Genomic DNA, 23,774 nt, shown 5'->3' on the forward strand with positions numbered 1-23,774 from the left:
TGTTAATAGACTACAAAATGAAAATCCTCCCACACACACACACACACACACACACACACACACACACACACACACACACACACACACACAGGCTACAGAACATAAAACCACCTTTGACAATCTCTTGGTGCTTCCATGTAGAAGTGCTCTGCTACCTAGTGTTTAACATAGACTTTCAATTCTTGTATATATTGTTTAAACTTGGTGAGATAGATGACCAGTTAACCCTGTTCACTCATTTCATTTTATAGAGACGTCCTGCTATAAACTCACCTTTTGCGGTATGTGTTTTAGAGTCAGTGTTATAAATGCTTTGAGGTTGCTTGGCGTGATATATATATAAAGGCTTCTCGTAGACCTTGCCACACTCTGGATGAATCACTTGTGTACTCTCTACCCAACGTCTAGAATGCACTTTGGTCTAGTGTTTTATTCGAACAACATTTTTACAACAGCCAATTTGATGCATCTGTCAGTATAATCCAAAATGTGTTTTAGATTGAGAAAACTGGCTCTGCTGCAGGGGAAGAGCTTGCAAAGTGTTCTTTAATAAATGCTGTACTCACTCAAATACACACCACAAATCACAGCCCATTCATCATTCTCCCTTCTGGTTGTTGTTTCACGCAAGTCTTAATCATATCTGGAAAACCTCAAAACAGTTTGATCATTAGCATTAAGTAGTATGATCATTTATATACCAGGGTTCCCACTCGTCCTGGAAAACAGCTGACCAGTTTTCCGTTCATAAAAAGCACATGGAAAATGTCCTCGTGTTGTCTAGGAAAATTATTTCAACATTGTCCTATTTCCCTTCATCTGAGAATGAACGACCAGGCTGTCTGTCGGATAACATTGCCATCTGAAAGGGCCGAGTTACGTGCAGGGTCATATTAACGTTCAAGTGGTAGTTTATGGACGAGACTGTTTTTTTTCTTGTTGAAACACTGTGAACACACCCCTAAGTCACGTCACATGGTAGCACATGCATGTTGGATGACATTACGTGGCAAAACCCTGAATAATGTCAGTTACATTATCCTTCATATGCAATTGTTAGTCACAGCTGGCTGATAACTGGGGTGGTTTTTATTAGGTTTATATATAAACGTTGCTTTCTTCCCAGCGGTTGAATAATGTTAAATTGGTTGGCATGTTTGGTTCAGTTGCTGAAGTTGATGTGCTTGCTTGTTTTTACTGCAAAAAATGTTACGAGAGTTGAATACTGATGACAGGGAAGCCGGGGTCGAAACCATGAATGGGACTCCCACTGGCTGAATACTGGCTAACGGTACTTTTTTTAAACTTTGCTAGCATTGTCTCTTCAAACGCAATGCTGCATTGTTAAGATAAAATGGACCATAACATGACATGAAATGTTTAACGTTTGTAGTGGCAGCTCACAGTGGGTGTTTTTAGTTTGTTAAAGACTCAAATTTAATATTACCTGTAAAGTATGATGTGATAAACTGATAAGAGTCAGCGGCAGTTTATAATCCTAGCAATATCAAATAAATTCAAATTCGTGCATTTAGGTATGTATGGTTCAGTCTACTATTTAGTTATTGGTGTTCAGGCAGCAGTGGTTAATGTAAGACATAAAAAGGGGATTCAAGTTGTAAATTAATAATAATGATTGTGATGCATTTTATTCACATAGCATTTGCCAAGCATAGCACACAAAGGGCTTTCCCAAAGAAACAAAATAAAATGCAATGACAGAATACTATAATACCAAAAAATATATAATAACAACAACAAAGCAAAAAATAAAATAAACGGTAAGAGGAGATGGTAGTAATAGTGACATTAAAACATCTAAAGGTTATACTGAATACTGTATACTGTTGTATGTAGCCATATAGGCTGCATGTCTTTTAAATCACACTTCCACAGAGAGGAGCATATTAATGCATGGCTTGATTCCTGCCTGTCACAGCAGCTGGATCATGACTGAAAATGTCCTGGACAATGATCTATAGAAAAGAGTGGGAACCCTGGATATTCAGGTGGCGTCTACATAAGCCTACTGTGGACCTATATTTACTGGTAAAGGGCATAGATGAATATGTTTTTGATAACCTGATATCCTGCTGAAAACCTCTGCATATCCATCACCACTCCAAAAATACCTCAGAGCACAGCCTGCTCCAATCACAACAAAATTAGCCTATTTGTTTCCTAATCAAAGTCTTGTTTCCATGGATACTCCAACCAAGACAGCTAAGGACTTTTTTTTTAACTTGAAGTTACGGTCCTCACTTAGTAGTGAGGACAAATAAGCATGGACAAAGCTGAAGCACAGCAATGGTTACTGAGAATGCATATAAATGTAGGGATAGTAAAATAAAACGGTATTTAATCAGCAGGGATGGGAATGGAAGTGGCTCATAGAGCTAAAAAAAAAAGGAATAGCTCAACACATTGGGAAATGCACATTATGGTGGACTATTTCTTGGCTAAAAGTAGTGAAACCAACAGACACTCCGGGAATTGCCCCGGGTCATTGCTCCCTGCCAAGAAAGAGTCCAGGACATCACTCCCATAAAACCACAATTTGATGTTTTTTTCACACTTCAGTTTTTGTACAGATTAAAAAAACAAGATATAGCATGCTAATTAGTGAGCTTATTCATGTGATTTATTTCCTGTAGGCCTAGTGAAAGACGCAGCCCGTCCTGCCTACTGGGTGCCTGACCAGGACATCCTGTCCTGCCACAACTGCCAGCGCGAGTTCACTGCCAAGCTGTCCAAGCACCACTGCCGCGCCTGTGGTCAAGGAGTGTGTGACGACTGCTCCCCGGAGCGTCGGCCTGTTCCATCGCGGGGCTGGGACCACCCTGTGCGCATTTGCACCGGCTGCAACCAGAAACCCGGAGAACTTTAACGGGCACAGCCTTCCTTCCTCAGAGCGCCGGAGAGAACCACTCACTCAGCTCGCAGTCTGTCACTGCTTTACCTCTGTTACTGTAATGGTTCTGTCTTGTATCTGTGGAAAGGAAGTTTTAGGCGCGTATATATATATATATATATATAGGGATTTCAGAGTTCCTGTGGCCTTTGTAGAACAGCTAGAACATGTGAGTTACTTGAATGAATATTTTGATTCTTCTTGACACAAATCCCTAATTTTATGTTAAATAAGGCTGTTGAGCTATTTTTCTACTATCAGAAAATATGAAAAAAATGTATCATTTAAAGATATTAGTTAGCTGAGAACCCTGTGGGGTTGGTTTGATTAGATTCTAGCAATTCGTATTATTGAGCATTGTTTCTCGGATGTCGTACATGTAATGGCAAGGAGATATTTTATATCCGCGCAGGTATAACTGCAGGTTCCATTGCATGCTGTATTGCAACATTTTAGTTTTTGCACTAAGCCGTTCTCAGCTGTTATCGGCTGTTGCTTACCATGGCTAAAATCCAGATATCCAGATGATCAAGTGGTCTGTCCCGAACTGAGCTGAAATCTGTTACAGTAGGTCTAGATTGTGGATATCTGGCGTGCCAAAAATCATTCAGGTCACTGTGTCCGTGCTGGTATAATGTTTATATTTTATCATGTAATTTGTGGTTGTATGAAGACATAGAACTATGTTAGAGGAGTGTACATTAGAAATGTTAAAAAATTATTTATGTATTGAAGATCAAAAAAAAAAACTTATTAGCACCCCGGCGTGCATGACAGTCTGAGAAATCCATGGTCTAAACATCACTATCCCTTTAACCAAGCGGCATTTTAGCGTATACATGTTGTAAAATGTTTGTATTTCATCATGTTAAAAAAAAAATTCTTGATGCCTTGAGTTTTTACTTGTTTTCTAAATATTTACATTTGCCTGCCTGCTTGGTTGTATGGATATTGCTTTGCAGAACTGAAGAATATCTAAATATGTCTTCAAACCAGTTTTACAAAAGACATTCACACCTCCAGGTCTGACAGGAGAAAGGCTCTTGACAAAGGTCAACATATTTATGTTCCGTCGTAGCTCTTCACAGCTTGTTTTTCCGTTATTTTACATCCGTTATTAAAAGATATAGTATATTTTCTTTTTCTGATTTTTGTTTGAAGTTAGTTACTGTACGGATATTTATGTACTTTGTAGTGCCTGTATATGAAGCACCCTGTTTCCCTATGTTGCTTTTGTATGTGCAATGTATGCTCAAGTGTGACAATGGTGAGACATCAAACCATATTTAGTGACTGAGAGCTTTAACTTGTCCTGCATCATTGCTAGTTTTGAGTTTTTGAGTACTGAGAACGTTACATCTGGATGTCATAAAGCACAAGGTGATGCCTTTAACACATGTTTGTATTTTGTTGTTAAAAATTAGAGAAAAAGGGTCTATGTAGATAAAGTTAATTCTCCCTTTGCACCTAACATGGAACTTTTAGGTTCTGATGAGAAGATGTTGTGTCTGCCTTGTCTCAAAATAGATTTATCTGTCTGAATGTTGCATCATACACACACACACACACACAGACACACACCCTGCTGAGATGCTAATATTGCACAGTATAGAATAGGAAACACAACATGGCAGATTACTTGTACTGGAATTCATTCATTCACATGCAAATGTCTGCAGTCTGTTGCTTCAGATAGGCTTTGTGTTTTTTTATGAAATGCATTTAGTGATGTCCAGTTTTTTCGATTAGGTCGGGCACTATTGTCAACACTTCTCACCTACACACTAAAAACCAAGCAGGAATGATTGACACATTTAAATGCTGGAATCTAACTTGAAGTGTTGATATGTGGATACTTACTAAACTGGTGGAAGATTTGCATAAGATTAAAGTTGCATCAGCTCCCGTCTGTCAAAAACATCATCTTGAATTGCCTCCATGTCTTTAGTGAGCGCGCGTGTGTGTGTGTGTGTGTTTGAATCTCCCTGTCAAACCACTTAATGTACTGTATGTGGGAGGAGTAGATCGTGTGCATGTTTGTGTATTAGGAGCCTTGCTTCCATTCCTCTCCAACACTGCAGCTTCAGATAAAGTGAGGGGGAAATGTTTGCTTGGTTCTTATTGATGATGATGAATGATTTATAATTATTTTAATAAATAATTAAACACAAGCTTCCATGTTGATATTCTGTGCCACTTGTACTGCATGGTGTCAGTATGCCATGAGGTAACTGCACTTGATATGTATCCATATCCAAGCTCTAGTAAGGGTCTTTTTAAAAGTGCTGATATTCAGTTGTGTATAATATAAATACAAGGGAAAACCCTTTAAAATAATTTTGACAGTTTACCCCAGAAAGCCACGCCCCATCTGCGTATGCCGCAGATGTATTGGTCCACGAATTCACCCCGAGCTCTGATTGGTCAATTTCCGTAGGTTTCCCTCAGAACTGCAAGACGCCGATATTGCGTTACATTGTAGCAAAATGGCGGCTGTCATTCAGAATCCACTAAAAGCGTAAGTAATTTAGACATTTAGGAAATTGTGAATAATTACTTTGTTGCCAACTTGTACGTTAAAACTGTCTGTTCGTGCACGTGATTTCCAGCCGTGTGCTTATGACAGGTTAAGCTGTCCAAATTCATTTTTGTGTACTTCTTGCATGGCAAAGTAGCCTCGTATAGTTCTTTTATTCCACAAGGTTTTAACATTTAGTCTTAAACATGTGCGCAAGGCTGCCTGACATTTTGACTGCACTAGCGGAGCTTCTCCTTCACACGGTTAAGCATTCAACACAGGAGAGTGTCGTCTTTCCTGGGCTATAAATTTATTTGGAAACTGTCGACAACGTGCCTTTGCGCCGCTCCGAATAATTAAAAGCCGATTTTCTTCGTGCTCGGCTGGGCACAGCAGCGGAATATCATCTGACATTCCTAAAGTCGTTTATAGTTGTGTGAAATGTCGACATGTCAACTTTGGCTCCTCCGAGCGCAGACGTGGTCAGGACCCTGTAAAGCAAGGGAGGAGGCATTTTGTATTTGCATGCTTGCTGCTGAAATCGACAAAAGTGACAGCAATTCGAGTCCGCCGTTAGAAATAGACAGTCCCTCTGTGCTTAAATAGCCTGTGCAATAGTCATTTTGTCCCTCAACTTCAAAGAAATGCTCCACCTTTTTCCTTTGTTCTTCTGTATTGTTTCACCAATTCCACTGGCTGTCACATTACTGTAAGTTAGACACATTTAGCCCCCCCCCCCCCTGCTTCTTGTGTCATTTTATATTCTAATCAGGGGGTGAAAGGGCTTTTTATGACACGCACGTACAGTTGGACGTGACTGAAGCGTCCAGCCGGTATGGATGTGCTATCACCATCATGGCTCGTTGGGACTGTGGAGGTAGAGCAGGCGCTCCACTGTGCCTTTAAGTGGAGGAGTGCTGGAGATTAGCTTGGTCCAGGATCCTGGGCCCATCTGTCAGAGAGATGCTCCGACAGAGAGGAAGTGTTGGGTACAAGCAGGAGAACCATCTGCTCCTCCATAGAGGTACCCTGGCACCTCCATGAACTGTATGCACAAAGGGTGGACCACACAACACCTGGCACATCACCCACAGAGTTGCCATTGTTATTGTGACATTGTTACTACAACTAGGGAAGGATGCAGAATGGTGTTTTTGACACCTGAATGTCCACTTCAAACTGCCCCCCACCCCGCCCCCAAGTGAACATTAGCATTTTCTTGCTTGCACCTTTTTATTTTTTCATGCAATGCCCCCAGTCCCACAGGGACCACCTGGACAGCTCAGTGAAGTACTTGATGTTAAAAGTGCTCAATGTAAATATTAAATTAACAATACTTCATTGTAGCTCCTACCATTCTCTCTTAAAGTATCTGTGGTTTATTTATAAGAGCCGGATTATTATTGGAAAGTACATTTTATTATTACCTTTTTGTTGGACTATTTCTCTCTCGTGTCCCAACAAGCTTCAGTGCGCGTCTGCTGTTTCATCTCAGCGACGTTTTAGCATTCTGATGTGGAATGTCTCCTTGCTATAAACTGTGCTTAATGAAGTGTTTCAGTGTGCTATAATTAGCCTCTGTCTTGGGTTTCTGACTTCATTTCACACGTTTGTCAGATTATAATTAGTCACACTTGACACTAATTGGATGTCGCTCCTGTGGACCAGTTTGACCTTTTTTTTGTATTAAGATGATTCACTTTAGGGAAATGAAACGCTGGTTTGACTTTGTTGTAGGGATGTGGCGGATGAAGCGGCAGCAGCGCGCAAGCCTGTGCACGTCTGTGTGGGGTCTGTCCGTCCTGTGTGAGCATGGGAGGACAGTAATCTCCAGAATCTGCTGATTAAAATGGAGTCTGGAATATTTGATTAATAAAGAAGCTCATAAAGCTGCTCATTAAAATTTTAGCCACAGCTGGAGTTTCCTATTGCTCAGACACATCTTCCAGCCACAGCTCTCCTGACATTACGTCTGCGATAACCTTCCCCGTTCGTCAGCAACGTTGTCATTGGTGTTGAGTAGACTTTGAGTGAGTCAGGCCTGCTGTTTATTGGCACTGCAGTGTGGAGGTGTTACTCCTGCCCTCACCCTGACTGTGTTGTTCTGATTGGTGTAATCAGAGGTTGTTGTCAGGATGCAGTCACTGTGTAGGCCCTCCTCCTCGTCCTCCCCCTCTCTTGTTATGTGGTAGCTCTAGCTTCCTGTGAAGGAGCAGTGCACCTGCAGATTTAAGAAACCTCCTGAGCAGAGTTGAAGAGACTGAAGTTGTGTGTTTGGATCAGATTCTTTTTATTCCTATTCATTTTCCCCTTAGTCAGATCTCTTTAGTGCTGGACCAGTTTGGAGCTAGACGTTGGAGTTTTGCCATGACTGCAGACCACTTTTCCTCTGAGAGCTGTTCTCTTTGCAAGCTATAGTTTGTCGACAGATATGCAAAATGAGTGTTGACACATGCTCACATTACGGACGCAGCCATGTGACGCGGCGAACCGTTGACAGGAACATGCTGATAGCGGAGGCCCCACTGGCCACAAGATTTGCTTTTGTTCCTCGTCCTCATGCGCACACACACCTTCTCTACTCAGCTGGAAGATATTGAGGATGTGTAGCACATACCTCTGAGGCACCTTTGTTCAGCCCCTGAAACGCACTAGTTCAGTTTGATTCAACACAATGATGCCACTTCTAGGCAGAGCTTTATGTCGACTTAGTACATGGTGGATCTTATTTTTGTAGTTTAATTTTTCAGTGAAACTACAACTACTTTGTTTTCGTTTTGGTTGAACTGGATTCACAGAAGTTGTTGCTCAGATCCGGTAACAGGGGGAAATCACACAAAAAAAGTCAGATGGTGTTAGAAATGAGCAGTCAAGCAATCAGATGGTCTCCCAGTCCCTCAAGGAGCTGCAAAATAAATTTGAGGGGTCTTGAGATGATTTTTTTCTTGTAGATAGCAGAGTAATTTTACTTCTTGTGTAAAATTATACGTATGCAACTGGTGATGACAGTTTGCCAGTAGACATTGTTTCGTTTTAAGGGGTCTCAAGGCAATAAGGTTAGAAACCACTTTATCTGGATGTAAAACTGAAAGTCAGTGTGCTTGAAATATTGGTAATAATCCCTTATTTTACAGGAAACTGTTTGTGCGTACATCTCTGGCAAGTATGGTAGGTCAAAGTGAACCAGGAAGCTGGTCTGTAAACTATGACGGATGTTTACAGCAGACAGTCTGAGTAATAATCGTACTGTTTGCCTTTTTCTCTTCCAAATAAACCGTGACATTGCACGTGTTATTTTGCCCAATAGGACTTTTTTGTGTGTGTGATACTTAATTCTCCCCTCCTATGTCTTCGGTGGTGTGGTTCTTGTCACTCATTACAAGTGTCAGAGAGATCTCTCACCTAAGCCTGTGCACCTGCTGCTCGGTGCGTCGGGGCCCTGATGGAGAGCCCATCGTTGCAGACACCCAGCACCCACCAGATGACTTTCTCCACTTATTTGTTCTCTCTCTTTCCCCCTCTGCGTTTCACTCGAGACGGACTGGCATCTTCTCTTGGTTCATCTCGAGTAATCTCAGGAGCTTTTCTGGCACTCCACCGCGCGTACCCCTTTGAGCACGCACTTTAAGCTGACTTCAGGGAGCATTCACAGCTGGCCTGATTTTAGTAAACCAATATGTCACACTGCGTCCCATCAGAGCTGTAGCTGTGTGTTGATATCAAGGAATGGCAGCGAAGCAAACAGACTAGTTTGGTGGGGATTTAGTGTTTACGAAACGATACGCTCGACCCACGTATGATAAAGATCTGAGAAACAGAATTTATGTATAAAACCTATGTCAAACCTGTGAACTTTTGTGTTCATCGTCGTGGCAGATCTGTTTTGAGTGTATCCCAGTGTGATTCCTCTTGTAAAATGTCCTGCGTCTTAAAGCGTGGAGAAAGTGCGGTACATGTCAGAAGCTGGTGTTTTCTTGGCATTGTATGCACTAAGAAACCATGTATGACATCTTTACAAGGCAGAGAGTAATAGCTATATGATTAACTACAGTAAATCCACCATCTTTATATGACTGCAATACGAGGAAGGAAAGTCCCATGTTTATTAATCATGATCTGCTTGTAAGCTTTTTAGAGTTCTCTAACGTCATGCCTTTTTGAACCCCCTGTCTTGTTGTTCTCCTCCCCTCCTCTCTTTCACACACCCGCCCCCCCTTCCTCCTCCCTATACCTGTGACTGTTTACTCTTCTCAGTCACACTGAAACGAAGCCTCTCTTTCCCAGAAGCCCCACACACACACATACACTGTGGCTTTGTCTAAACCGCAGAGCAAGTGGGCTTTGTGCGGGACAGCATTCCTAACACGGCTGTTCATCTGCTGGACATCGTCTCATCAAGGGGGCAGGGGTAAAGGCAGAGAGGAGGAGTGAGAGCAGGATCTGGAAGACGCTGACAAATCAGGCTCCCACCTCCTCCACCTTTTTTTAGTTTAAGATTCCCGGCGCGACTCGCAGCCCGCAGCTCATTAGTTTCACTTCAAAATGGCCGTCTTCCTAATGTTGTAATTGAGAACACATGGAGGAACTTCATTATGCGGATGTGGAAATGTTCATACTAGAAAAACCAGTAGGTATTATTTGCCCAGTTGAACCTGTGAACAGCAGACTGTGGAAATCACAATCAATGTACCATTCATTCCATTTACCTCCATCTTTGATATAGTTAAATTAGAACCTGCCCTTGTGCTAGGCACTCTGCTGAGAAAATAATTAAGTAGGCTAATTACCATATGAGGCGAGTGGCAACGATCGAGGGCTTGAATGTGAAATATCCTCCCCCATTTCACTCTGAATATTAACATTGAAACCCAGAGGGACTGCCAAAATCTCAGTGGCGCTAAGAAAAGTGGAACTAAAATGTGAGAGTCTTCGCTGCTTGCTGATCGGGGGACTGACTTCACATCAGACCGCAGATTCTATGTTCTTGTGATAATGAGTCGGCGCCACCGTAGCTCACCGCTTATCTAGAATCAGATCAGACAAAGAGCCCACAGAGGTAATAATATGTTTAACTTCAGGAGTGGGAGCAGCAGAGTCATTGCAGGGTTGAAATTGGGTTGCACAGTTGTTTTTCTTTCCACAAATTCTTCCCAACGGTAATCTGGAAGAGCAGAGAGAAGCTCCACTGTCAGTTTTATACTTGCATTGAACAGTGCTGATTAGAAGTTGAACAGACGTTAACAGCATTATGTGGGTTGAGCGTTTCTAAGAGTGCATACAAATCTTGTAGCTGCTTTCAGCTTTCCAATTTAATGATCTGTAGCCAGTAAAGCAACATGCTATCAAGGCATTCAGACATGATAAAAAGGCTGATCCCCAGATCAGAGATCCTGCAAATACGATCAGATTGTTGTTATTCTTCAAAAGAGCTGCCATATCAGTGACTCTGCTGTGTCAACCTCATCCTATGGTGTCACTGACCTCTGCTGCTGACATTACCCCCCCTTGCAGGTTGGGCGACCAGTTCTATAAGGATGCCATTGAGCAGTGCCGCAGCTACAATGCTCGCCTGTGTGCTGAACGCAGCGTCCGCCTGCCATTTCTGGACTCGCAAACCGGCGTGGCCCAGAACAACTGCTACATCTGGATGGAACGACACCACCGCAGCCCCGGTGGGAAACGCACACATAATTTTATATCTAAAGCTATCAATTAGGCATGTAAATCTCAATTAAACTGTTGATTGCTTTTTTGGCTTGATCAATCAAGCTAATAAAATGTCCGAAAATACTGAAAAATGCCACAATTTTAACACAGCCCAAGGTGACATCAGGAAACTGCTCATTTTCAGAAGATATTCAGTTTTCAGTTATTTAAAACAAAGTAAAGCGGCGGGTACCTTGAACCAGCAAAAATTTGGCGTTTTTAGCTAGGGGTGGGCAATCTGAAGATTTGAGATCATGATCTAAGGCATCCACGATCTTCTTTTCAGGTGAATCGTAGAGATTGCGGTTTTTAATGTCCTCTTACTTCTGTTTCCAAACTTCACATAACCTCATTGACTAGCGGATCCATGAACAAACCAATAGAGTGCTGTAGCCAACTAGATGGCTATGCCAATTGGACGAATTACTTGTCTTCATGTGGCTCTTCGTTGGGTGACGTATTGTAAACAATGCAATTGAGTTGTGAGTACTTGTGCTATTTTATCATTGTAATCTTTTGACTTCTGTTTAGAACTTCAAATTAAACTCTGGTTTGAATCACCATTTTAAAACCTGTTAAGTATCTTTAATGCTATATTGTGTTTTATTGATGCAAATGGAGAAATTCATAGGCTATTTGAAGTCTGGCTATAGTCTCGAGCATTTCAAAATTGAGAAAGAAGATCACAATTTAGATTGTGGATCATGATTACGATTAAATTTAAATTGTGTTATGTTTTTGACCATATTGCCCACCCTATTTTTAGCCCTGTGACTCAAGGGATGGCAGTGTCTGTCCCTCAGACGGTTGGCAGCTGTACTCGTGTGTACGTGTTTAGTGCTTATTAGCAAATGTTAGCTCACCGACATGCTACACTAAGATGGTGAACATGGTAAATATTAAACATGTTGGCGTCTTAGCATTGTGAGCATTTTAGCATGCTGGCATTAGCATTTAGCCTCACAAAGCTGCAAGCATGGCTGTAGACTCTTAATCCTGTTGCTCTGCCAATTACCTAAACAATGGATCACTTTTGAAAACTGTTGCTGCAGTTTAATTTTCTGTCAATCGACTAATAAGTTTGGGGCTACACGTTAATGTTTCACGTGGCCTCAATGTATTAATCTCAGAAATGCCTGTGAAACTAAAATTGTGTAAATCTCAATTCAGAAATCTTTAACATAACCAAAAAAAGCAGCCAGACTAACAATTTGTCTCCAGTATGTGAATATCTTCTTATAATATACCAGATCTGGTTTTCTCTTTTCATATTTGTAAAGTGTAATCAGGTTTTTCTACATTACAAAGATCCTATAACTTGTTGGCATATTTACAACTTATATTGTACAGGGGTAGCAGCCGGACAGATGTACACATACCCCGCCCGCTGCTGGAGAAAGAAGAGACGGCTGCACAACACCACGGATCCCCGCCTGGGCATCTATGGACTCCAGCTCGGTAAGATCCTGCAGCCTCGTCTCCACAAACCACCTGCCCACCCCCCCACTTTCATCACCTCCTTCAGCTCATGTGATTACTGGTGATGATCTGGAATAATCTGGCTAAAAGCACATCACTCTGTCTCAGCGCGCTGAGCAGAACAGGCTGCCAGTCATTTTTCAGAGGATGAAATGTGGCTGTGTTCACCCCGGCTGGTAAACTTGTTTTGTGAGAAGTAGAACACGTAATTAGATTTACCGCTGCTGGGAGCAGCGAGACAGACTTCGGCCACTGAAGATGGTATTTAATAAATGTTATGGAATGGAGTTTGGCGTTCTCCGGCTGCCACTTGAAACAGCTCACTCAACACATTTACCCTCTCCTCTATATTCACCCTGTATCTTATACTCTTTACCACCTCCCTTACTGATTGGTTTTGTCTCTTTCTCTGTGGCAACACTTTCAGCTCTCTGTCTCCCCCCACAGCTTATCGTGCATTGCGTAAGTTTTGTATCTAGGCTTCCTGAGCTCAAATAAATGGTCCATTCTGTGCCCAAGGCTAACATACCCACAGGGATGATACGCTACCCTCAGGAATGAACACGACAAAAGAGAGAATCTCACACAGAAACATTGTGACGTCTTTTACTTTCTAGTAGTTTCTGTAAGCGGTGGAAAAACCATTGTGTTCTGAAAACTCCATGATCCTGATGCTTTAGTTCAGCTTTAATTTCCAGACTGAGGAACAAATGTTTCGCAAGTTGAGAAAGTAAGAAGGGGGGACAGAGCCTGGAAAGAGAAAGCAAGATGGAGTGATACCACATGAACCAAGCCTTTGTTTCCCAAACACATCCCATTGTAGCCTATTGTTTTCCACTGAGCTTGTGCTCGCCAAGACCCTGCCACCACAGCACTGCTGTCCCTCCCTTCTCCAGCAACAGCGGATTGTATGTGCTGTCTGCGAGTGCCCAGTGGAGGGGAAACATACCCTGATTTAACCTGGCATCTCTTACATGGAGCACATAGTGCAGCTGGCCAGAGGTGGCCAGCACAGGGCAGCAGCCAGTCTGTCTCGCTGCCTCGGCAGGCTGTCTAACTGATGGTGTGCTAGAGACTGGGGCTGCATGCAGAATCAGCTCCCTGCTGCAGGCTGCTGCCGGCTCTATTTTTAGCCCCCCCAGCTCCCATGGGTGGGGTGGGGTGGGGTGGGGAGGGGAGGAGGGGGGTCTGTCTCGTCGCGGAGAGTTGAAAGTCAACGTGCGCAGACACAATGGTGAGGGGCTGCCGCCGCATGGTGGAATGGACCTTTTAGAGGAGCGCGCTATATCTGCTTCTCACGCCTACCTCCTATATCTGCCTCTTACCTATGCAGCCTTCTGTTGCTTCAGCACTTCATGTTCAATATTCTGTAAAAGTCTTTCTAGTGGGCACAGCAGTAGATGAAGGGCTCATAGAAAGCTGGAGTCAGGGGGGCTTTTGAAGTGTGTCCCTTTTTCAAACATGCGCAAAGCAGCTGGATGACCATGAAGCTGTCTGTGCAGAAGAGATTGTGTAAATAAGATTTGCAGATCCGACTGGCTGTCAAAGCTTGTGTTTGTTCTGCTTTGTCTGCTCAACCTGCATGCCTCCTACACTGTTTGTTTAGATCCTCAGCTCACTGTAGGAGGAGATATCTGCATCATGTGTTCAGGTTAAAGTGATAAGCCACTTAACTACATTGTACCTCAGAGATTCCTGTGGACAAAGTCAGCCTAATGTCTGTATTGTGCAGTATTATTGAGAACTTGTTCTCTTCAGAATGAAAATGTACCTTTTTTTTTTTTTTTTTTTTTTTTTTTTTTTAGTAATATCGTGCTGTGAAAATAGTTGCGATGACACATTCTGTTGCAAAAGGAGATGACAGCCACTATAACAAATAAATGCTCCGCAATTTGCCACATGCTTTTATTAGGTCTAGTGTGAGTGGAAGAGAATAGACATAATGGAAATGTGCTGATAGAAAGCTGCTCACAGGTCGGAGATTGTAGCACTGATGGTTCTTGTCACAATTACAGCTCTTGATAGTGATGCAGGAGAAATAACAGCAAATGTTGGAGGACTGTAACATACTCCAGCTCATTCATTAGCAATCTACAGGTTCCGTTCCCTCGATGATATACCTGTGGAACTTTTTTTTAAATTAACTTTAAGGGAACAATAGACATGTTTGCATGACCTTAAAGTATAAAACACTGAGCTGGTAGTGGTGATGATTCGTCACGTGTTGACCATTTTTGTCTGTGTGCAGACGGCAGCCTCATGTCCAAGGAGACCTTGCCCACCCAGAGCACCACGCTGGAGGCTTTGCTTCGAGGAGAGGGTCTAGACAAGAGGAACAACTCCAAAAACGACGAGGAGAGTCTGCTGGAGATCCAGGTGAGTTCAATCAGAAAGGTTGTCTAATACACTTATTGCTGATCCCTGTTGCAAGCAGACACACAAGTAAGGCAAGATGTACGGGAAGGAAAAGCTGGGAGCATAATGACTCATCCCTCCTCGAGACAAAAGCTTTTTTAATATAAATTCATGCTCCTGGTTCTAAACAAGTTACCACAATAAAGAAAGTGTCCCTGCTCCTTTTAAGTACCTGTCTGATCTCAAAGTATTTCAACATGAAACAGAGACTTATACAAAAACAGAACACACACTACATCTATCAAAAACATACCAGAAGTTGTTGAGAAGAGAAAAATAGATTTTTCTTTCCTCTCTGTTGTTGCTGTATAGTGTTGGGGTTTTTTTTGTTTTGTTTTTCTCAGCAAGCTGGTACTTACGTCAGAGCTGAGTTCTGAAATGGTCTTTCCTTCTCTTTCTTTCTTAGAGGGTTCTAGAGGCAGATGCAGCAGAAGATGCTTTCAATGATGATGACGACTACGAGGTGGACACTCCCAAGAGGAGACATCGGGGCAAAGGAAGAGTAAGTGACCACACTGGCACCTGTTGTCATGTACTGGAAGTTGCACCGTAGGCGGGCCTCGACTACAAGTTTAAGAAGAATTTCATTATCAGCCGGTTTTGTCATCAGTTTTGTATCTTTTTAAAACAACATTAGCTTGACCACATTAAACTCAGTGTGATTTGTTTCATATAGGTAGCTGCTTTATTATACATGCTACGGCTTATGTATGCATGCTGGAAGGCTGTGGGTACATATTTTATTGCAGAGTAAATACCGGTACATACAAAATCTGGATGTTTTTTCCTAGGGCCGGGGTTCAGGCCGCAGGAGGACAGATGTGGACGACGACAAGCCATACGTCTGTGACAGTAAGTAGAGATGAATTCTGAAACATGAGGTTTGTTTTAATTGGTGCTGAATTTGCAATTATGGTAGTTTCTGTATAATCTGCTGATTTCTGCTACATTTATTCAAACTTTTTTATTACAAGAGTCTCGGTTTAATATATATTGTATAAAAATAAATAAAATAAACATCTTTGTTCGCCCTGTCAAAATAGCACAGTATATTTTGTACTTAAACCAGAATGTGTTATACGCTGTGGGAAAATTGTGCTTTACACTACATCTTGATCACTGATCAATTGAGTGGGACAGTTTACGCTACAGTCTGTTCTATGTAAGACTACTTGCTTACCCAATACATAGAACCCCATATTACTGGACAGACAGTATATTATGTATCTCAAACCTAATTGATCATTTCCTTTTGTATTAATATTCCTTCACTAAACTCACTAAATTCACTTGATTTAAATGAATCTTTCTGGTCCATAAACTGAAAATGAGTGAAAAGTATTTAAAGTAATGTAAAGATTGGTATTTAAGCAGTTTTAATCATTTTTGTTCAAGAACCTGTTGTACATGAGGACTTGATTTATGCTGCTTATGTGTGTAGAAGATTCACAAACATTTACATTTATTCATTTAGCTGATTCTTTTATCCAAAGTGACTTACAATTGCAAGAGGCGTGCAACCTCTTACAATGTGTCAGAGGTTGCACGCCCCTGGAGCAATGAGGGGTTAAGTGTCTTGCTCAGGGACACATTGGTGTCTCACAGTAGATTTGAACCCGGGTCTCTCACGCCAAAGGCGTGTGTCTTATCCACTGCTCCGTTCACCACCCCGTCAAGAAGAACAAACTAAGAAGTTATTCCGGAAGTAGCGTCAGGGCTTCTGTTGTCAGAAAGTCAACCCACTGTAACTCAGTCACTAGTGTCACTGTAGCATCAGGTATTCCTGTACATGCAAGTTGCATGTGGAAAATCCAGATAGGGGGTATTGGATTTTACTCTTTTAATCTGTTTTGGCTCTTCTTGAAAGACACATGCTCATGCTGTTTTCTCTTCCCCTTCTCTTTGCTTTGTGTCATCTGTGTTTCAGACAGATACAAACAAAAGCAGAACTCCAAATCTTCGACCTCAGGTACCTGTTGCTGTTTTTCAGGATATTTGTTTTGATAGATTGATAAGTGGTTGTGTTGGAAGTGCTGTGATTATTGATTTAGCCACTATATTATCTTGCTTTTCTCAAGCTGAAAAGTGCCCTCTGTGCCGTGAAACCGAGACATGGTTATTTTGTTGTTTGTGTTTTATTTGACTGATTATTGAAATCAGAGCCTAAAGTTTTAACGTTTTTGTTTTTTGAGTCAGAAGTAGAATAGTTACTTTCAGGAGTCCTGTTTATTTTTTTGTGATTGATGATATTATTTATATTATTATTACTTTCTACACTTTGTTTCCTCTGCTCATTCACAAACTGCCTGTAGGTATTTTTACTTATGCTTCTTTCTAACTTAAGAGCATTATCAGCTCACCAGACACTGAGTGGGTGTTTGACTCTTTGTGAAGGTCTCATTGCAATCAAAGCATATTGCATCTAAAAACAAGTGTTCGGAAAAGGGGAAAAAAAGATCCTGCTTTCAGAAATGGTGTGTTGCCAACATTATTTTTAGATACTGAAATGCAGCCTGTCATAGTAGTAGGACTGAACATCTGCCCTCTGTTGTAGTCTGTGCGAAGCGCTACAGGAACCGTACGGGACTAAGCTACCACTACACCCATTCCCACCTGGCAGAGGAGAACAGAGCTGGAGAGAGAAGCTCAGTGGCGTCCAGATCCCCCTCTGCACAACAAACTGACAGACACAAACGTAAGAAATCCAACTGCTGCACCTCTCATATCAGAATGTTTGGTTTCCTCAAACAAACCGCTTACCATTACATACAATGTGTGTCTGTCCTGTACAAAAAGATGGCTCTGAATTCTTTTGTCATATTTTAAGTCTGACTCATTCTTTTGATTTTTAAAAAAAAAATCATAATTATTATTATTATTTATTGCCTTTTAATAGGTAGGTCTGCCTTCTGCCGGATAGGTATACAAACTCGGACAGGAACAGTTATAAATCAAAGCAATCAACTTGAGGCCAATCCAAGGGAGGCCTGACACCAAAAACATGTCCACTAAATTTAGAAATCAACAAGCACAAACCAGAAGATACAGGGGAAAAAAGTCAAAATAGAAAAAATACACAAAATGCAAACCCTGTATCTTCACAAGTCACTGTGCGAATACCTCTATAATGTCAGTAGTGACCCCCATCATTTTATTGTAACATCTTGTACGGCTAATGGGATTAGAAAGCCAAGTTTCTTTGTTAAATAAAAACAATTTAAAAGTTTTATTTGAAGAATGGACAAAGTTCATATTGAGCAAACTCGGGTATTATATATATATATATATATATATATGCGCGCACTATACAAAAGTATTGAAAAAGTTTGGCAGGGTAAAATCAACTTTCCCTAAAACTATCTTTTTTTGGGGGGGGGGGATTTGTTTGTAGGTCCAAAGGGTCCAGCTGGGACCAGCATTTCCAACAACTACTGTAATAAATGCCATGGCTCAAACAAGAAAACGGGTAAATCGGGGTCTCCCTATTCAGCCTGCCGATGCAAAAGTGAGTATATTCACACACACACACACACACACACACACACACACACACACACACACACACACACACACCCCACTTAACTCTTCTGTCCAAACTTCAAAATGTGTGGACGGGTGTTTATAACCTTACAGTACACTTTGTTCTTCCTCCTGTCCCGTGTGCCAGCTGACTGCGAAGAGGAGAAGGAAGATGGGACTTTTACTGGAGCAGAGGAGCTGTTCGGCACCACCTCGGAGAGCGACACTTCAACCTTCCACGGCTTTGAGGATGACGAGCTGGAAGAGCCCTCTACAAACAGCAATGGATTATCCAACCGACACAGATAGAAAACCTTTTAGATTTAAAGAGACAATTTTTTTTAGATGGATTAACCTCTGGCAAAAATCTGCTGCTTCTTTTTCAATGTTTTTTGTTTGCAGAAAGCACAAAGTGATCATTTCAGGACAGAAATGCAAGTGGTATTTTATCTACTGAACATTGTTGAATAATTTATGAACACTTTTTTTTTTTTTTTTTTTTTTTTTATATAAATATATATATTAACTTTGAAGGCAATGAACAAATGTCAGTGTTTCTAGACAAGTGACTCGGTCTCCTTGCAAAACAGAAGATGTTTTTGGAGTGTTTTTTTCCCCCTCACTAGAGCAGAAGGAGCATAAACGTTATGAACAAAAAAAGAAAAACACTGGAGAAATTTGAACAGTTGGCATAAAGGCATAAATGATTGGGAGATGGATGAATGTCATAGCAGACCCATACTTGGCCTACGGGATGTTTTTAAATCTGTGGTCGCTGTGACTAAGAAGGTCTCTTCTTCTGCTCCAACTCTGGATTAAACTTGAGTGAGAGAAAATGAAGGAACCAATGAAAGGACTGCCACAGGCCACTGGAAATGTTTGGAGATGAAGAAGCCTATGAATATAGTCTTAACAGATGTAGGGGACTTAATAAATGAAAGGTAAGCAACAGGGTTTCTTTTTTCTTGTTTAGAAAATAAAAGAAATTCTGCAGATAGTTGAAAGAATTTTAACATTTAGACTACGAATGAGTTGTACTGGGTTATAAAACTAGTTTTCTCGAATAGTGTTTCTATAATGCAAGCATAAATTTGATTAGTACTAAATGCTGTATATTGAATTTTGTTTGTCAAACAGATTCAGTTTAATTTGGCTTTGCAAATGAAAATCACTCAATCAACTCAGTCCTTTGAAATCACAGTAACAAGAGCAGGAATTGAATAGTATTATAGCTATAAGCCATGCTAGGAATGAAAATGTTTGTCAGTCTGTCGTTCAGTCCACCACTTTGGTCCAGACTGAATTATTTTAGCAACTACAGGATGGATTCCATTTTGTACCAATATTCATGGTCTTCCGAGGGTGAATCTTAATGACTTGACGTTTCCTCTAGTGCCTAAAGCAGGTCACCATTTCAGTTTGTCCAGTATTGGTTTGTGACCAAATAGCTGCAATGTCATTCCCATCAGCCTCAGCTGTACTGGGAGTGTTCATTAGCAATTTTACTAAATGGAGAACAGGGTCAGCATTATGCCTGCTAAACATCAGCATGTTAGCATTGTCATTGTGAGCATGTTAACATGCTGACGTTGGTGTTTAGCTCAAAGCACCTCTGTGCCTAAGTACAGCCTCACAGAGCCACTAGCATGGCTGTAGACTGTTTTTCAGACACATTATGGTGAGTGTAACCCATGTTGTCTATGTTTATATACTGTAGGAGTACTCAGCACATGGGCATGTGGCCCATCAATGGGGTGACCAGTGAAGAAGAGGATTTCATGCTCAAAAACTAATGCAAAAACTAATGAGCCTTCATGTCCCTCCTGATTTGGGCCTAAAATAATGGACTGAAATGGATGAATAGATATCCACCACTCCTACAGGATATGTGGCTTAATTGAAGCAACTGCTCCCCTGACAATATGTATCGATCCCTTCCGAACATTTGAAATGAGAGTAGATCCAGCTTCATTTCATCCTTTTGTGCACTGTGCTGGAGCTCCACTGAACTATGGGAACACTAAAGGCCAGGCCTTTGGACTGTTTGTGCCCAACGGGTGCATTTGGGGCCCCTCGCGGCCCAGCCTGCCCACTCCTGCTCTGTGACTGTGTCCGCTGTGTGATCAGATGTGACACTAAGACGTCATTATCCTCATCACTGTGCCAGCCTGCCGCTCTGCACTGGAAACCAGCTCTGACAGCCATGACCCTCCAACCTGATTGGAACGGTGACCCCCTGACCCCCAGCCATAGAGATGGTGCTCAAATCCACCACTATTACATGCAGACCTCTGGACGACTACTACTACTACTACTGTACTCTGACATGGACGCAAAAGTTTTACTTTCTGCTTCTGCCTCTGTCTGTTTTTGCTCTCTATTTCCTGCGCCTCGCTGACTCAAATGCGTTGCAGTAATCTAGCAAATGTTTTTGCATCCTTTCTCTTGTATAATATTTCTATGTTTTGAACTCTTTAAAGTTTAATTAGTATGACTTCTTGGGTTTGTTCAGACTGTATTGATACCTCTGTCCTGATCAGGTGCACAATAGCCACAACTACTCAGGCATCTTTCATTTCCTCTGCTGTCAATTGTTCAGCCACTCATGTGATTGTATTCAGTTGGCACGGAGGGACAATAACGCCACACAAGGATCCCGTTATAATCAACTCCCAGGTGGGATTTGGGATGCTGCAGTCTCATACTATAGGAAAACATCGCAATAACAGAGCTTCTGTCTGGTCTCTGCTGACTTTTACCTGGTGTTACACTCGCCATGCAAAGCCTCTCCACATTCTGTTTAAAACCTACATTCTCTAGATTGTGACAACAGGGAGAATCCTCTCCAATGCGTTGAAAAATAATGATGTTGCTAGAGAGACATAACTCCACATACTTGGTGAGAAGTGAAAACTGTAAATCCAAGCTATCTGTGACATTTCCGTTGAGTGCTTTTGAGGGCCTAATTGCTTTATGACATTTAGAAGGTGCTTGAAGTTCTGTATCAAAAAGCCTTTTAGGTCCATAGGTTGCACAGTCGTGTAAGAGGTCTGTGTCCTCCATGTGATTATTCAGTATCGCTGCAATGTAATAACAGCCGCTCTGTTTTTGAAGCTAACCATTATCCTATGTGTGTGGTATGACTTGTGCTTTCAAACCCCTTTTTGTCACTTCCCCTCAGGGAACCTCCCCACAGCAGTTTGTCTCCTCTGGTCAAAGAATGGATCTGAGACTTCTCAAGGATCTTGTCTTCTTCTCTTGTGTCAGTTAATGTAGTGTGTCCACACTAAAAATGGGTCTTTGTGTCTTTTTATCTTCCGAAGTAATGCCAGTAAGTGGCAGCATGTGTCATCAATCATAACCTGCTTAATGTTACCTACCGTATATGAACGGGCCTAGTGTGGTGCGGTTCTGAACAAAAAGAGAAGCTCCTAAAATGCAAAAGTCAGTGATGTCTGCTTCGAATTATGTGTCACCAATCATTGAATAGCCTGTATACCTCGTCAAAGACACAGCAATAGGCCCTGGTACTCTCTTGTCAAGCCTGCCGGGGGTGGGGGGTTGGAGAGGGAGGATCAGGGTGGGAACGGAGCCAAGAGGAGATGAAATGGACATGACTGGGCGTTTGTTTCATCTTCAGCTGTAAATACAAGTCAAAATGGAGAGAATGAAGAAGTCTTTGTTTGTTAAACTATTTTTATTGTTCTGAAAAAAATAAAGAAGGAACATAATGCTCGGTGCTGTTTTTCTAAGACGTACCACAACTCATTTTTGAAAAGGCAGCTGATAAGCAGAAGATTCCTAGACTGGATCAATAGGTTGGAGTGACCCTCAGACTCTGTGAGCAGACGAGGAGGGTAAAAAATAACACTTGAGTTTGAGAGAGCAGTGGTGGGTCTGGATTCTAAATAGGAACAAGACAACAAAAAGAGGCTCCAGCACAAGGAGCTTTTATCGATCCGTAGGCACTGCTGAGGAAATTACAAGTAAGTTGGTAGAAGTCATATACAAGCAACTGCATGTGCCAGCAGAGAGGTATATTTGCTCTTAGCAGTATCGTGTCTGAATGTTAACTGGAGGTATAAAGTCGAAAGGTTTGGAGTCTTAAAAATGATTGACGGTTATGAATGTTACGAGAACAGGTACCACATAGATCCTATTAAATGTGTCAAATCACTTCATCACAGAGTGGCAGTATAATAGCATTTAAACGAGCAAGAAACTAGATCACTGGGATTGGACGTGTACGTTTTGGAATAGAGAAACGTATAAAGGTCAAAGCAACAACTTAATGCCACCGCTGTCAAGCATTATATTACATAATGGGGGGAACTAAATCCTAAAATATGTTGGCAAGCAAGATACAATTTTAGGCAAATATATAGATATGTCACAATTTAAAATTTTTTCACATAGTCTATTTTGTTGGACTACTGGGACATCATGTTTTCTGGAGAAGTTGAAGCAACATTATGTATAAAATAATAGATTCAAAATAATTTTGGACACCAACATGACTTCAGCTTTTACTCATTGGCTTGAGCTAAAAGAGCTGAAACAATGCACATCAGATGCCAAGCCAGCCACCTTGCTGTTGTAAGTAATAGCTCAGGTGGCTTGCTATGTCTTGTGTTGTTGCACTTCCTTGATGTTTGACTGTGTAAGTAGCAGAAGTTGTTGACTTCCTAATTTTGTCCATAAGTAATGTAGTCATATATATATGTGTACAGCTTTCCTTAGTTACAGTTTATTACACTCTAACTGTAGAGTGGGGAGGCTAATCACACAAAACACCAGATCTTACATGATATTGCTTTAAAGGGGCACTCCAGCGATTTTGCATTGAATTTTCATATCATTTTTAAAAAAAAATGGATCCCACATTTCCCATAATACAACTCAAAGGAATCTTTTCATTAGACCTTCTCTGCTAGGTAAATGCCAGTTTACCTCTACAATGCCTCTGCCAGTTTGTAACACAGGCTTTCTGTTCTAAATGCGTAGCCTAGTCTCCAAACCACAACTCATGTCATAAAGTCTTCAAGGTGAATTTGAATGACTTTAGTGATCCATTAACTTTTCATCTACCACAATCAACAAGTTATCAAAATACCTGCAAAATAATGAAGACATTCCCATCAGCCTCAGCTGCACTTTTTGTTTAGTGTTAATTAGCAAATATTAGCATGCTAACACACTGAACTAGGATGGTGAACACTGTCAACA

At 41.4% G+C, this 23,774-nt stretch overlaps 2 protein-coding genes across 4 annotated transcripts in view; both read left to right on the forward strand.

Moving 5' to 3' along the window:
- Positions 1 to 4,834, forward strand: part of LOC123978538 (zinc finger FYVE domain-containing protein 1-like) — an 11,154-nt gene extending 6,320 nt beyond the window's left edge. The window contains exon 11 of the mRNA XM_046061803.1: positions 2,655 to 4,834. Within this exon, the coding sequence (XP_045917759.1) occupies positions 2,655 to 2,887 (233 nt within the window). The 3' untranslated portion in view covers positions 2,888 to 4,834. The remainder of the gene's footprint in view (positions 1 to 2,654) is intronic.
- Positions 4,835 to 5,308: 474 nt separating this feature from the next.
- On the forward strand, positions 5,309 to 21,841 carry LOC123978539 (zinc finger protein DPF3-like). 3 transcript variants are annotated; one of them, XM_046061804.1, is made up of 11 exons: positions 5,309 to 5,429; positions 10,941 to 11,101; positions 12,486 to 12,593; positions 14,863 to 14,990; positions 15,436 to 15,531; positions 15,821 to 15,881; positions 16,957 to 16,998; positions 17,584 to 17,724; positions 18,421 to 18,534; positions 18,697 to 19,489; positions 20,266 to 21,841. In XM_046061804.1, exons 1-10 carry the CDS (start codon positions 5,398 to 5,400, stop codon positions 18,855 to 18,857), a joined length of 1,044 nt encoding a protein of 347 aa, XP_045917760.1. In that variant the 5' UTR covers positions 5,309 to 5,397; the 3' UTR covers positions 18,858 to 19,489; positions 20,266 to 21,841. The 3 variants fall into 3 exon arrangements, with proteins under 3 accessions (XP_045917760.1, XP_045917761.1, XP_045917762.1); XM_046061805.1 differs by lacking the exon at positions 20,266 to 21,841 and having other exon boundaries at positions 18,663 to 18,804; XM_046061806.1 differs by lacking the exons at positions 5,309 to 5,429; positions 10,941 to 11,101 and adding an exon at positions 11,231 to 11,617.
- Positions 21,842 to 23,774: the final 1,933 nt, after the last annotated feature.

Source organism: Micropterus dolomieu, linkage group LG11 (genome assembly GCF_021292245.1).
Source record: "Micropterus dolomieu isolate WLL.071019.BEF.003 ecotype Adirondacks linkage group LG11, ASM2129224v1, whole genome shotgun sequence".
NCBI lineage: Eukaryota > Metazoa > Chordata > Actinopteri > Centrarchiformes > Centrarchidae > Micropterus > Micropterus dolomieu.